Source organism: Scyliorhinus torazame, chromosome 1, assembly GCF_047496885.1.
Source record: "Scyliorhinus torazame isolate Kashiwa2021f chromosome 1, sScyTor2.1, whole genome shotgun sequence".
In the NCBI taxonomy this organism is placed as follows: domain Eukaryota; kingdom Metazoa; phylum Chordata; class Chondrichthyes; order Carcharhiniformes; family Scyliorhinidae; genus Scyliorhinus; species Scyliorhinus torazame.
In genome coordinates, this window is record NC_092707.1 from 242,909,980 (window position 1) to 242,924,204 (window position 14,225).

Genomic DNA, 14,225 nt, shown 5'->3' on the forward strand with positions numbered 1-14,225 from the left:
AGGCGGGCTGCCTTCAACCGGGTGAAGAGGGCACTCTACATTAGCAAGGTGCAGTGCGGCATTGTATATCCAGCGAAGCTGAGGGTGACTTATAAGCTCAGGGACTTTTATTTTGGAACAGCGGAAGCAGCGGAGGAGTTTGCGAAGGCAGAAGGACTGTGGCAGAACTGACAAATTGAGAAATGGCCATGTTCCGATGTAACCTCATGACTGTATTTTCTTCTTTTTTGTTTCACTGCGCGCGGGTGTAGGGGCTAAAGGAGCCAATGTTGTATATATTTGGACAAGGGAAGTGATGGGACTTTCACTCGAAATGAGGGCTCTTTGGGGTGTAGATGGACATGCGGGGTTTGTGTGCTAAAAGGGGATCTCTGGGCTTTCCTAGGGCCAGGCAAGTGGGAAAGGGACCCGTGCGGGGGCCTCCACGCTGGCCGGTTTCAGCCAGCCAGTGAACGGGAGTGAGGTGGGGGGAGGGGCTGCGGCCATCGGAGCCTGGCAGAACAGGATCCGAGTGGTCTAGCCGGGGTGGAAAGTTGGGGGGAAGGAACCGAGGTTGGGAGGAGGAGTTTTACAAGAGGCAGTGGACAGGAGGAGCTGGAGACTGGGGGGGGGGGGGGGTGTACAACTCTTGGGGGGGTATCATGTACAGTACTCTTTCAGAGGCTGGATGGCGTTGAGTGTGGGGGGGGGGGGGGGGGGAGAGAGAGAGGGGGAGTGGACTCTATAGGTAAATGGTGACCATGGGTGGTCCCGTACTCCTTTTTCTTTTTCTCTTTTGTTTTTTGTTTCCACTGTGGGAGGGTTTGGTTTATTGGATGCATATATTGACAGGTGGGCCGTTGTTTGGGGTGGTGGGAGGATGGGATCATTGGTATTGTTAAGGGGATTGATTTTGTATTTGCTACCATTTACTGTTTGTGGGTGGGGTGTAAATCTTTGAAGGAAAATGTGAAAATGTAGAATAAAAAAAAAAAAATTTTTTTTTAAAATGCAAGTCTTTCTTTCTAACATGTTGCACATTCCCAATTTCTATCATTCCATCATCAGTGGTTGGGCCTTCAGGTATCTAGGCTTTAAGCTCTGAAATTTCCAAGTTAAACCTCTCCATCTTTAAGACACTTTTAAAATCTACCTCTTTGATCACTTGACCTAATACATCATTATGAGACTTGGTGTCAAATTTAAGTTGAAAATACTTCTGTGAAGTGTCTTAGGGCATTTTACTACATTGAAAGCTACGACATAAATGCAAATAGTAGTTGTTATAATTAGGAAAGAACTCTCAAAAATATACCGTACAATTTGAAATTCATTGAGTGAGGATACATACACAAGATAATTACATTCCCCATCAAATTTTAATGAACTTCTGCCAAAATGCAATCTCTCTAATGTTAGGGCTTTCATTGCACACATATTTAGATCAATAGAGGTTTTGTGAGAGTTCCAATATTATGACGTGCACTTCACATGGGGACCCATCTACAGACCCAGTCCTCAGAGCTCGGGGTAGTTTTATTGTCAGCTGGATCAACGATGCCATTAATCATATGCCATAAGTTCCTGAAATAGAGAGTGATGATTAGATCAGAAAAATATTTAAAACCAATATATACTCAATCCAGTTTTCACCTCATTTTATTAACACTAACATAGTCTTCATGTTTTCTACATCTCTGAGGCCTCCTGGGTCATGAGAAGTTATTTACTTATTAAGCAACAGTTCTGTATCATTTTATAGCTGTGATACCAGTTTCACCAACTGAAGATCAGAGGGTGATGGATACCTTCCCCATCTTATGTGTTTACACAACAGCTGACTGAAAAATACGAATTGGATTAAAATGGAGACGTTTTAAAAACACAGTGGCCCAGAAATTTGAGCATGCCCATTTTACACATGTGGGCAGCCAGAGGGAGAGAACCTCCTCCCATTGGGCATCGGGCCTCAACATCAGCCTGCCACTGAAGAGGAATGAAACAGATTTCTTGAAGTTAAACGGTAGATTCAGAAAAAATGTTCCCGATGGTGGGGGGAGTCCAGAACTAGGGGTCATAGCTGGAGGGTAAGGGGTAAACCTTTCAGCACTGAGGTGAGGAGAAATCTCTTCACCCAGAGAGTGGTGAATCTGTGGAATTCGCTACCACAGAAAGTAGTTGGGGCCAAAACGTTGTGTAATTTCAGAAGGCATTAGATATAGCTCTTGGGGCGAAAGGGATCAAGGGATGTGGGGGGGGGGGGGGGGGAAGGCAGGATCAGGATATTGACCTAGATCATCAACCATGATCATAATGAATGGCAGAGCAAGCTCAAACGACCAAATGGCCAACTCCTGCTTCTATTTTTTAATGTTTCTATATTCCTTTCTCGTTGAAAACGGGCCATTTTGAATTGGCAGCTGGGACTAGTTGCTTTGTAGTGGGCAATTTACAATTGGATAATTGGGCGGCACAGTAGTTAGCACTGCTGCCTCATAGCGCCAGGGTTCAATTCCGACCTTGGGTGACTGTGTGAAGTGTGTACATTCTCCCTGTGTCTATATGGGTTTCCTCCGGGTGCTCAGGTTTCAACCCACAGTCCAAAGATGTACAGGTTAGGTTGGTTGGTCTTGCTGAATTGCTCTTTGGTTTCCAAACATGAGCAGGTTTGATGGGGATAGAGTGGAGGAGTGGGCCTAGTTATGGTGCTCTTTGAGAGGGACGGTGCAGACTCAATGGGCCAAATAGCCCCTTCTGCATTGTAGGAATTCTATGGTTATAAGGATTAGAAGCCATTTACAGTGACTCTCAATCAAATGCTTTAGTTCAATTAATAACTAACATAACAGGATACTATTGTGTGATCACATTTATTACTCATTGCACAAAACCTATTGTAACAGAAAAGATTTAACAGTAGCCAGAATTTCAAACCTGATGTATTATCATTGGGCAGCGAGCACGGAGAAGGTGCGAGACTGGAGCAGGGAGCCGGAGACTTTGTGGGTGGGTGAGGCTCTTGTAAGGGGTCGGGGTTGCAGGCGCTGGCAACTGCGCTGCTCCCATTTGCCCTCGTGAAATATTCGGTGAATTGGTGATGGTGGCCACATTGAAAACATGGAGCCAATTTCAGCTGCACTTTAGGTTCGGGGTGAGGTTGAAATTAATCGCGATCCGAGGAAACCATGGGTTTGAGCCAGCGAGGATGGATGCTAGGTTTTGGGGATGGGAGGAGCGAGGGGTGATGGAAATGAAGGACCTATTTCTAGAAGGGAGGTTTTGTGAGTTTGGAGGAGTTGGGGAAGAAGTTTGGGATCCTACAGGGGAGGTTTTCAGGTACATTCAGGTGCGGAATTTCACGAGAAAGGTTTTTCCGACTTTTCCGGTGGCACTGCCCTCCTCGTTGTTGGAGGGGTGCTGTCGATGATGGGGCTGGAGGGGGGGGAATCATCCCGGCGATCTATGAGAGGATTTTGGAGGAGGATATGGCATCTCTGGAGGGGGTTATGGCCAAATGGGAGGAGTCGGAGATGGTGCTGGAGGAGGGGTTGTGGTGTGAGGTGCTGCAGAGGGTGAATGCCTCATCCTTGTGTACGAGGCTGGAGTTGATACAGCTAAAGGTAGTGCATAGAGTGCAACCTGACAAACTCGGGAATGAGCTGGCTGTTGAAGGTGTGGAGGATATCTGTGAGCAGTGTGGGAGGGGCACAGCCAATCACCTATAAATGTTCTGATCCTGCCCAAAGTTGGAGACGTTTTGGAGGTCGTTCTTCAGCACCATGTTGGCGATCTTGCATGTGGGTTTGGAGTCCAGTCCCCTCGGCGCCATATTTGGGATGTCGGACATGCCGGAGCTGCAGACGTGGGTGGGGGCAGATGTTTTAGCCTTTGCCTCGTTAACGCTCACAGGTGGATCCAGCCTGTACCTTGGTGTGGCTGGAGGATTTAATGGAGTTTTTCAATCTGTAAAAGGTGAAATTTGCTTTGAGGGGGTTGAGTGAGGGGTTCCATAAGAGATGGGGTTTACCTGTACTACATTTCAAGGAGCTGGTTACCGTCAGCTGTTAAGGGGAGGGGGAAGCAAATTGGGGTGTTTGGTTGAGGTTACAGTGGGGGGGGGGGGGGTTGTGTTGTTTTCTCTTTGCTATGTTGGGTGTTTAAAATTATAAATATCAAAAATTTGAATTAAAATATTTTTTTGAACATTAGCCGGAATTTTCTGGCCATTCCCGCCGGTGGGGAGGTCCCGCCATGAGTTTCCCGGCGGCAGGAGGTACCTACAATGGGAAATGCTGGGTCCAGAAGACCTTGACCCCTACCAACAGCAGGCCGCCTCAGCGGAACAGGCTACGGGAAGCATTAAAAATCCCACCATAAAAATAATTATCTTTAATATTGTCACAAATAGGCTGACATTAACACTGCAGTGAAGTTACTTTGTAAATCTCCTAGTCGCCACACTCCGGCACCGGTACACTGAAGGAGAATTCAGAATGTCCAATTCACCTAATAAACACATCTTCCGGGACTTGTGGAAGGAAACCGGAGCGCCCGGATGAAACCCACGCAGACACAGGGAGAACGTGCAGACAGTGACCCAAGCTGGGAATCGAACCTGGCGCTGTGAAGCAACAGTGCTAACTACTGTGCCGCCCATCACAGGTAATTAAAGCTAGTTCAATGACCTGACTACTAAATTCACTGATAGTAGAAATTCTCGAGATAGTTCCACTATACAAGCATTAAAAAACATATAAAGAAAGAATGATACTCACTCTCTATCATCTTTGTTCACTTTATATCTAATAAAGGTTCTTTCTATATCATTTTTCAGAGCCTAAAAACAAAGTTGGAAAATGTTTCTTATTTTTTTTTACTTACCAAGTAAAACATTTGGGGCGCGATTCAGTGAATACAGGCTCGAGAGCCCCAAATCAGGCTCTGCGTCAGGCCGAATGCAGGCTGGGAAAAACACGGCTGGGAAGCTGGAGAATACCACCCCGTATTATAGAAAATTACTCACATTGCATAGAGCCTTTCAACAACTCTGGATATCCTAAAGTACTTTCCAGTGCTTTTGAAGTACAGTCACTGTTTTAACATAGGAAATGTGGAAGCCAATTTGCAGACAGCAAGCTCCCATGAACAGCAATGTGATAATACATACATAGAACATACAGCGCAGAAGGAGGCCATTCGGCCCATCAAGTCTGCACCGACCCACTTAAGCCCTCACTTTCACCCTATCCCCGCAACCCGGAACCTAATCCCTCCTAACCTTTTTTGGTCACTAAGGATAATTCATCTTAGCCAATTCACCTAACCTGCACGTCTTTGGACTGTGGGAGGAAACCGGAGCTCCCGGAGGAAACCCATGTAGACACGGGGAGAACGTGCAGACTCCTCACATTCCATAATTACCAGATCATTTGTTCTGGTGATGTTAGTTGGAGGGTTAAAATTGGCAAGAGACAGAGCAAAAACCCCATGTTCCTCTTCTTCGATCATTGCCATGAGTTCTTTTAGAAAGAGTTGATGGGTCTCAGGTGAACATTTATCCAAAATGGTAGTTTTTAACGTGTTTAACATTTCTTCATGATTTTGTTTTGTGTTCAACAAAAGGACACAATAGGGAAGTGCATAAACATTAAGCAGGTTAAACAAGCACAGGCCATAATGCTTCTTCTGCTCTGGTCAGCAAGCACATTGCAACACCAAACTCAGAACAATCTCCAGTTGCACGAATGTAAGATTTTCCCATTCCTATACCAGCCAATTGTAAGGTGTGAATGCAATGCGCAACCTATATAATCACTCCTTCATCTTTCTTTTCCTGTGTTTCACTAAAAAAGTCAACCACTCCATCCTTTTCCTCTTTCTCTTTGTGGTGCTGCCCTCGCACCATTGTTCTGCTACCTGAACCAATGTAGCAAGTACCTCTCCTGTAATAGTTTTTGGTCTATCTACAAGGCTCCATCATCAGCCTCCTTCTTTTCTTTGGTTGCATAGATTCATAGGCATAGTGTCAGCTTAGAATCATAGAATTCACAGTGCAGAAGCTTGCACAAATATGTTGATGAGTCATAGGGCGCGATCTACCGGCCGGGTTGAGCTCGAGCAAGAGCGCAACACGACCGGTAGATCCTGGGAGAGGCTTCCCGGCAGCCTTTACATCTCGCGGGATATACCCAATTCCCGTGAGGCGTCGGAATCAAAATCCCGCCCAAAAGGGGCATGACCAAATGGCATGTGCCTAAGTAGGGTTTAAACCTATTAAGGTGAGCTTACTCCCCAGCGAGGCTGCAGCCAGGCAGTATTCAATACTGGTCCGTGAAGGGGGGTGTTCGGAGATGAGACCCCTTAAAACTGGATAGCTAGGATAACACTAGAATAGTTTGACATAAGTTAGTTTATTAAGGATTGAGACTAATCATAGAACTCATACCCAGTAATCATTATTAACTATTAAACATGCAGTTTTAGGACATAGCAGTAACAAGCATTCAAACTCTTGCTAAAAGCAGTGGCCACAATGCATGATGGGATTTAAGTTTTTAAGATAAACAGGATTAGACAGAAATAGTGTGGTTAGCAATAATATGGTTAGCTCAGTAAACAGTTCTTATCAGTGCCCCCAATATCCTGTCTCGACAATCCATGGTGTAAAGAGGAACCAACTTTAGCATCCTGCCTCTCGATGAACAATGAGGTAGGCAGGAACGTTCTGTGATAAGTAACATGGGAATAGCAGAAAAACAACTTCATAATGGATATAGTATCCTGGTAAACAACAAGTGGCAGGATGGGGTTCAATCATGAGTTGATCAAAGTCATCTTGTCGCTTAAAGTAATCGTCGTTGCTCAATATAAAATTGACAGCTCCAATTATTGGATTAAGTCCAACTGCGGTGGGTGGGCTATTGATTTTTGGAACAATGTATAATTGGGGCATCTGCACCAGTGTAAAGCAGAGTGGTTTTAGCATTTATCCAATCACTCTCCCATGTACGTGTACCAAGCTTGGAAAAATAAAGCCGTCTTAACAAGAGTTAAATCCGTCTTAACAAGAGTTGATGTGTCTGCAGGTCTGTGTGTTCAGCTGAGCTGTAACTAAGAGGGAGGAACCCCACATAAAAGCTAGCTCAATGCTCCTTGGAAATGCTCCTACAATCCACACAAACGTGGACCAGGCAGGACGGCACCCAGGGATCTCCCAGGCCATCGGGGGCCCCTGGGTGGCCAGGGGCAGTGTACAGTTGCTGCCTGGCCCTCCTTCTAGAATACGGGCACCTTGGCACTGCCTGGCAGGCACCCTGGGACTGCCAGGATACCTGGGTGGCACTGCCAAGCTGACAGGAGCACTGCCAGGGTGGCAGTGTGTGGGTGCCCAGGTGCCAGGTTGACACCGCCAAGGGTCAGGGCCCGAGGGGGGCCATGCCCATGAAAGGAGAGTGGAGAGGGGTTTGAAGGGTGGGGGTGGGGGTGCAGGGCAGGTACGTAGGGGTGTCAGAGGTTGGGAGGGGGTGTCCATGTGTGTGGGGGGGTGACATTACCCATAGGTTGGGGGTGGGGGTGGAGGCCCATAGCTCACTTAGAGATCAGGGCACCCTTTCCAAATGGCGGCCCAATCTCTGAGTTCAGTTCCCCAATGCCGAAAACAATTCGAAGTGCAAGCTAAACCGGTGAGAAACCCCCCAGGGCCCAAAAAAGTGACTAGGTGTCGCTTGAAAGCAGTGAGGAACTCACCAGCAGAGCAGTGGGAAACTCCCTGCAAGACCCATCAGAAATTAACGTGGAAATTTTCCATTAAATTCCGCCCATGGGTTTCCCATTCTGCACCACTCCTGACTCGTCACCCACTAATAAGTTGTCTGATGGCTTAGCTGATTATCAAGTGAATAAGAGCCTTGGGCATTTTTCTAATTGATAATACAACATATGAGTTAGGATCACGATTAGATCACTTTGCTCCTTGAGCCTGCTCTGCCATTCAATAAGATTGCAGCTCATCTGACCTTAAATCCACATTTCCACCTATGCCCAATAATCTTTCACCCCTTTGCTTACCAAGAATCCAGCTATTTCAGTTTTAAAAATACTCAAAAACACTGCTTCCAATGCCTTTTGAGGACAAGGGTTCCATAGACTCTCAATTCTCTTGAGAGAAATAAATTCTCCTATTCGCTGTCTTAAATAGATGACCTCTTAGTTTTAAACAGTGACCCCTAGTTATAGAGTCAGCACAGAAAAGGTCCTTTGACCCATTCCGTCTGCGCCAGTCGGAAACGGGATGTGGACGTCACTGGTTCGGCCAGCATTTATTTCCCATCCCTAGTTGCCCTTCAGAAGGTGGTGGTGACTTGCCTTCTTGAACCACTGCAGTCCTTGAGGTGTAGGTACACCCATTGTGCTGTTAGAGAGGGAGTTACAGGATTTTGCCCCAGCCACAGTGAAGGAACGGCGATACCCAATTATTCTAATCCCATTTTCCAGCACTTGGCCCATAGTCCTGTATGCCATGGCATTGCAAATGCACATCTAAATACTTCTTAAATGTTATGAGGGTCTCTGCCTCCACCACCCTTTCAGGCAGTGAGTTCCAGACTCACAGTATCCTTTGGATGAAAAAACTTTTCCTCACATCCCCTAAAACCTCCTGCTCCTTACTTTAAATCTATGCCCCCTGGTCATTGATCCCTCCACCAAGGAGAAAAGTTTCTTCCTGTCTACTCTATTTGTACCCCTCATAATTTTATACGTCTCAATCATGAGCCCCCTCAGTCTCCTTTGCTCCAAGAAAAACAAGTCCAGTATATTCAATCTCTCTTCATATCTAAAACTCTCCAGCCCAGGCAACATCCAGGTAAATCTCCTCTGCACCCTTTCCAGTGCTATCACATCCCTCCTATAATGTGGATTCCAGAACTGCACACAATATTCTAGCTGTGGCCTAACCAACATTTTATACAGCTCCAGCATAACCTCTCTGCTCTTAAACTCTGCCTTGGCTAATAAAGGCAAGTATACCATATGCCTTCTTAACCACTGTATCCACCTGCTCTGCTACCTTAAGGGACCGGTATACATGCACACCAAGGTCCCTCTGATCCTCAGTGCTTCCCAGGATCCTGCCGTTTATCATGTATTCCCTTGCCTTGTTTGTCCTGCCCAAGTGCATCATTTCATACTTATCCGGACTGAATTCCATTTGCCACTGATCAGCCCATCTGACCAGCTGGTCTATATCCTCCTGTAATCTAAGACTATCCTCCTCACTATTTACCACCCTATCAATTTCCGTATCATCCGCAAACTTACTGATCAACCCTCCTACATTCATGTCTAAATCATTTATATAAACCACAAACAGCAAGGGCCGCAACACTGATCCCCGTGGGACCCCCACTGGACACAGGTTTCCAGTCGGATAAACACACCTTGATCATCACCCTCTGATTCATACCACTCAGACAATGCCAGTTCTAATTTACCAGGTTTACTTGAATCCCATGGGCTCTTACCTTTGCTATCAGTCTCCCATGTTGGACCATATAAAACGTGCGGCTAAATGCGCTTGCTATGGGACTTTGTACCCAATTAGTTGAATCGCACCCCACTTGAAAACAAGGATGAGAATTTTTAAATCAACTCTGGAAAACTGTAATTTGCTGGTGAGAAAATGCTGGAAAATCTCAGCAGGACTGGCAGCATCTGTAGGGAGAGAAAAGAGCTAATGTTTTGAGTCCAGATGACCCTTTGTCAAAGCTATAAGACAGAGAAAGTGGGAAATATGTATACTGTGGAGTGAGAATGAAGATGAGTCATAGCCACAGAAACCCAGGGACACTGGGTGCTAACAGCCACAGAAACCAAGGGGAAAGAGTGCTAATGGAAATCCCCAGAGAGAGCAAAAGATGTGCAAACGTACCACCCTCTGTGTAAAAATGTTGCTCCTCAGGTTTCCATTAATTCTTTCCCCTCTGAACTTAAACCTATGCCCTCTAGTTATTGATTCCCCAACCCTGGAAAAAAGACTGAGTGCATTCACCCTATCCATGCCTCTCATGATCTTGTACACCTCTATAAGGTCACCCGTCAGTCTCCTATACTCCAAAGAAAAAAATCCTAGCCTGTCCATTCTCTCCCTATAACTCAGTCCCTTGAGACCTGGCAACATCGTTGTAAATCTCTTCTGCACTCACTCCAGTTTCATAACATCTTTTATAGCAAGGTGACCAAAACTGAACACAATACTCCAGCTTCCTGTACAATTGCAACATAACTTCCCAACTTCTTTAATCAATGCCCTGACTAATGAAGGCCAGCATGCCAAAAGCCTTCTGCACTGTGTCATGTGAGAGTACCTTTAAGAAATGGGTGTTTATAAATGGGTGTGTATATAAGTATCTGTAGTGAGAGTACCTTTAAGAAATGGGTGTTTATTATAGTGAATACACGTGCTGCAATTTAGGCTATGATTATATTTTCTATGATTGCTGTATAGTTTCTTTCAGTAATGAACCCTGTTCTCGCTAAACTACTCTATATTGTCATATTAGAACCAAACCAAAGAATCTATGGCATGGAGACAGGCCCTTCGGCCCAAACTGGTCCATGACAACCAAAAACCCATCTCAGCTAACCCTCTTTGCCTGCATTTGGCACCTATCCCTCTAAACCTTTCCTATCCATGTATCTGTCCAAATGTCTTGGGGCAGCACGGTAGCATTGTGGATAGCACAATTGCTTCACAGCTCCAGGGTCCCAGGTTCGATTCCGGCTTGGATTACTGTCTGTGTGGAGTCTGCACAACCTCCCCGTGTGTGTGTGGGTTTCCTCCGGGTGCTCCGGTTTCCTCCCACAGTCCAAAGATGTGCAGGTTAGGTGGATTGGCCATGATAAATTGCCCTTAGTAACCACAATTGCCCTTAATATTGGGTGGGGTCACTGGGTTATGGGGATAGGGTGGAGGTGTTGACCTTGGGTGGGGTGCTCTTTCCAAGAGCCGGTGCAGACTCGATGGGCCGAATGGCCTCCTTCTGCACTGTAAATTCTATGAAAAAAAAAAAATGTTGTCAATGTCCCTGCGTCAACCTCTTCCTCCGGGAGCAGCTCATTGCGCAAACGTACCATCCTCTGTGTAAAAAAAGTTGCTCCTCAGGTTTCCATTAATTCTTTCCCCTCTTAACTTAAACCTATGCCCTCTAGTTCTTGATTCCCCAACCCAGAAAAAAAGGACTGAGTGCATTCACCCTATCCATGCCTCTCATGATCTTGTACACCTCTATAAGGTCACCCCTCAGTCTCCTATACTCCAAAGAAAAAAATCCTAGCCTGTCCATTCTCTCCCTATAACTCAGTCCCTTGAGTCCTGGCATCGTTGTAAATCTCTTCTGCACTCACTCCAATTTCATAACATCTTTTATAGCAAGGTGACCAAAACTGAACACAATACTCCAGCTTCCTGTACAATTGCAACATAACTTCCCAACTTCTTTAATCAATGCCCTGAATAATGAAGGCCAGCATGCCAAAAGCCTTCTGCACTGTGTCATGTGAGAGTACCTTTAAGAAATGGATGTTTATAAATGGATGTGTATATAAGTATCTGTAGTGAGAGTACCTTTAAGAAATGGGTGTTTATTATTGCAGTGATGTCAGAGAGTGGGTGGAGCTGGGCTGTCTGTCGGCTTTTTACTTTCGTTTTAGGCTGTTTGCTGCAGGGTGTGTTTTAGTTTCGTTTTCAAAGCTGGATAGCTGTAGTCACAGCCAGAAGGTGTATTAGAGTCTCTCTCTGTAATCTAAAGACTGTAAATCGATCCTGGTGATTTAAAACTAATAACAGTAGCGACTTTAACCTGATGTGCTTCTGGTAAAAGGTGTTTTAAGTCTTATGGATGTTAAAAGGAAAGCTTGGGGGTTGTATTTGAATTAATGGTTGCTAAGATGTTCACTGTATGTTTTAAAAAGGTTAACTTGAGTTCATAGAATAAACATTGTTTTGCTTTAAAAAATACTTTTCCACTTCTGCTGTACCACACCTGTAGAGTGGGCCGTGTGCTCCCCATACCACAATCTATTAAAAGTTGTGGGTCAGGTGAACTCCATGATACACTTTGGGGTTCTCTAAACCCTGGCCCATGACAACTGCCCTATCTACCTGTGACTCCACCATTAGAGATTAATTAGAGTTCGAGGCACCTTGAACGTGTAGATGCTTAGTGTTGTTGCAGTCCAATTAATAATATAGTGGTAATTAGTTCTGGTCTAGGATTGTGTTGTGATTGTTCCCACTAGGAGCTGGGCTGAGATCACCCAAAGTCTTCCGAGGGGAGCCTCCCGGCCAACAACATAAATAGACACTTGGCTGCATTCAAGTGCAAGATCTAGAAGTCAAAGGACAACATTTGTTTCACTGCATCTGCCAGTCCTTCCAGAAGCTTTACCACAGGAAAATTAAACTGAGCTCAGAGTACATTCAAGGAAATAGGAAATCACACTGAGAAATTCAGTGGAGACTTAACCAAAATGAATAATAAAAAGTACTCACTTTTATTTTGCTGCGAAGAAACTCATTAGACTTCCTCAGTTGTGAAAGGTCACCCTGTTAGTAGATTAGGACATTAGCTAAAATACTATAACTCTTTTCAACAAATTCCCCAACCTCGTTATTTAATTCTTAACAATATGTACTTCGAGCTTAGTTTACAGACTGTAGTAAACTGAACAAGAAGCATCAGAATGGAACTTTGGAAGACTCCCCTGAAACGGAATTCCTCCTATAACTCATTATTTTTATAAACCCATACTTCATCACCTAGTAATTGAAATGTAATTCAGCATGTCCAGTTGTTTTACTTCAAAAGTATATAATTAGAAGCAAGGCAGGGAGGGTGGGAGAAGAGTGCAGAGAAGAATGAATCATCAAGCCAAACACATAAAACTTCCCCAAAAGCAAAGACGAATATTTGCCCTACCCCCACAAACCATATTTCCACTATGTATGTTTGAGATGGTGGAGGGTAGTGTCATTGGATATTTATATGCTATGGCTTCAAAATTATACATAAAGCCTCGAATCTGCCACTGTCTGCGCTGGATTCTTTGATCTCCTCTAGTTAGGTGGCTGAGGCACAACTATTAGCCTGGGTGCCCATGAGTTAATAAGAATCCATTTGGGTTTCTGCTCGTAATCTTTAGTTAATGGCTCTTCTGTTAGTGTGGACTTGGTGGACCATCAGACAGGGCTCAGCCATGATGCCTCCATGACCGAATGGTCTACTGACATTTGAATGCTCAAACGGGAATAAGACTTTATGCCACAAATCTAATCCCACACAAAAACTGGAATTTTTCATACAGGCAGTGGTCATGCCCCTCTCGCAGTAAAATCTGGATTGAGCCTGCCTACGCAGAGCTGGGATGCCACAACATGATTTAATAGCCAGCTAGCTGTTAAGTGGCTCAAACAATGGGATGTCCCACCTCCTGGAGGTGCCCAGCAATCGGAGGGCCAGCAGCTCTTCAATCCAAGCAGTACCATCAGGTCCAGTGGACTGCCGGGACTGCAGCAGTCCAACACAAGCAGTAGCAATGCAGACTGGATTCCAGGGTGGGTTGGGTTGACTTCACCAGGGTCCGATAAGCAGGTCTATCGAGAGGGAAGGGGTGGGTCACAGGGTGGCCAAACAGAAGGGAACTCCTCCACCCTGAGCTGGTAGACAATCTGCCAAGGTTCATTTAGTGGCTTTGTCACATGGCATGAATGCCCTGCGCCGCTGGTAAAATATCAGCAGTGGTGGGAAGAGGCCTTTAAGTGCCATTAATTAACCACTTGAGGGCCTTAACTGGCACAAGGGCAGACAGGCTGTGCAACACCTACTTCAAGTTCCAGTAGAGCCGAGTAGGCGGCAGGCATGGCGCCCTCTACTATGCCACCCGATCTCACTAGAGAAGACATGGGAACGGAGCGAGGGCAAGGGAAAAAAAAGATTTATATAGGGCAGAACTCTCCCATTTTGAGACTAAGTCCCGTTGCAGGGATAGGAACGTGGCGAGTCTCCCCACTGCAGAGGCTGGCAGGAAAACATGCCAAATCGAGAAGTTAATCGCTCTCAGATTAAAATATTTTTCCCTGAATTCCTAATTGAATTCATTTATCTATTATTTCTTATATTTCTGTCTCCTGGTTTTGGACTCTCCTGAAAATTGAAAAGCCTTCTTATGTCTATCCTATCAAACCCATC

At 45.3% G+C, this 14,225-nt stretch overlaps 1 protein-coding gene across 3 annotated transcripts in view; it reads right to left on the bottom strand.

Moving 5' to 3' along the window:
* Positions 1 to 1,339: 1,339 nt before the first annotated feature.
* Positions 1,340 to 14,225, bottom strand: part of LOC140419881 (uncharacterized protein C6orf118-like) — a 147,200-nt gene continuing 134,314 nt past the window's right edge. For 2 of the 3 annotated variants that reach the window (XM_072503927.1, XM_072503931.1), the window contains exons 8-10: positions 12,530 to 12,583; positions 4,755 to 4,816; positions 1,340 to 1,563 (exon numbers count right to left, since the gene is read on the bottom strand). In XM_072503927.1, the coding sequence (XP_072360028.1) occupies positions 1,467 to 1,563; positions 4,755 to 4,816; positions 12,530 to 12,583 (213 nt within the window). In that variant the 3' untranslated portion in view covers positions 1,340 to 1,466. The remainder of the gene's footprint in view (positions 1,564 to 4,754; positions 4,817 to 12,529; positions 12,584 to 14,225) is intronic. The other variant, XM_072503935.1, reaches the window with a different exon arrangement.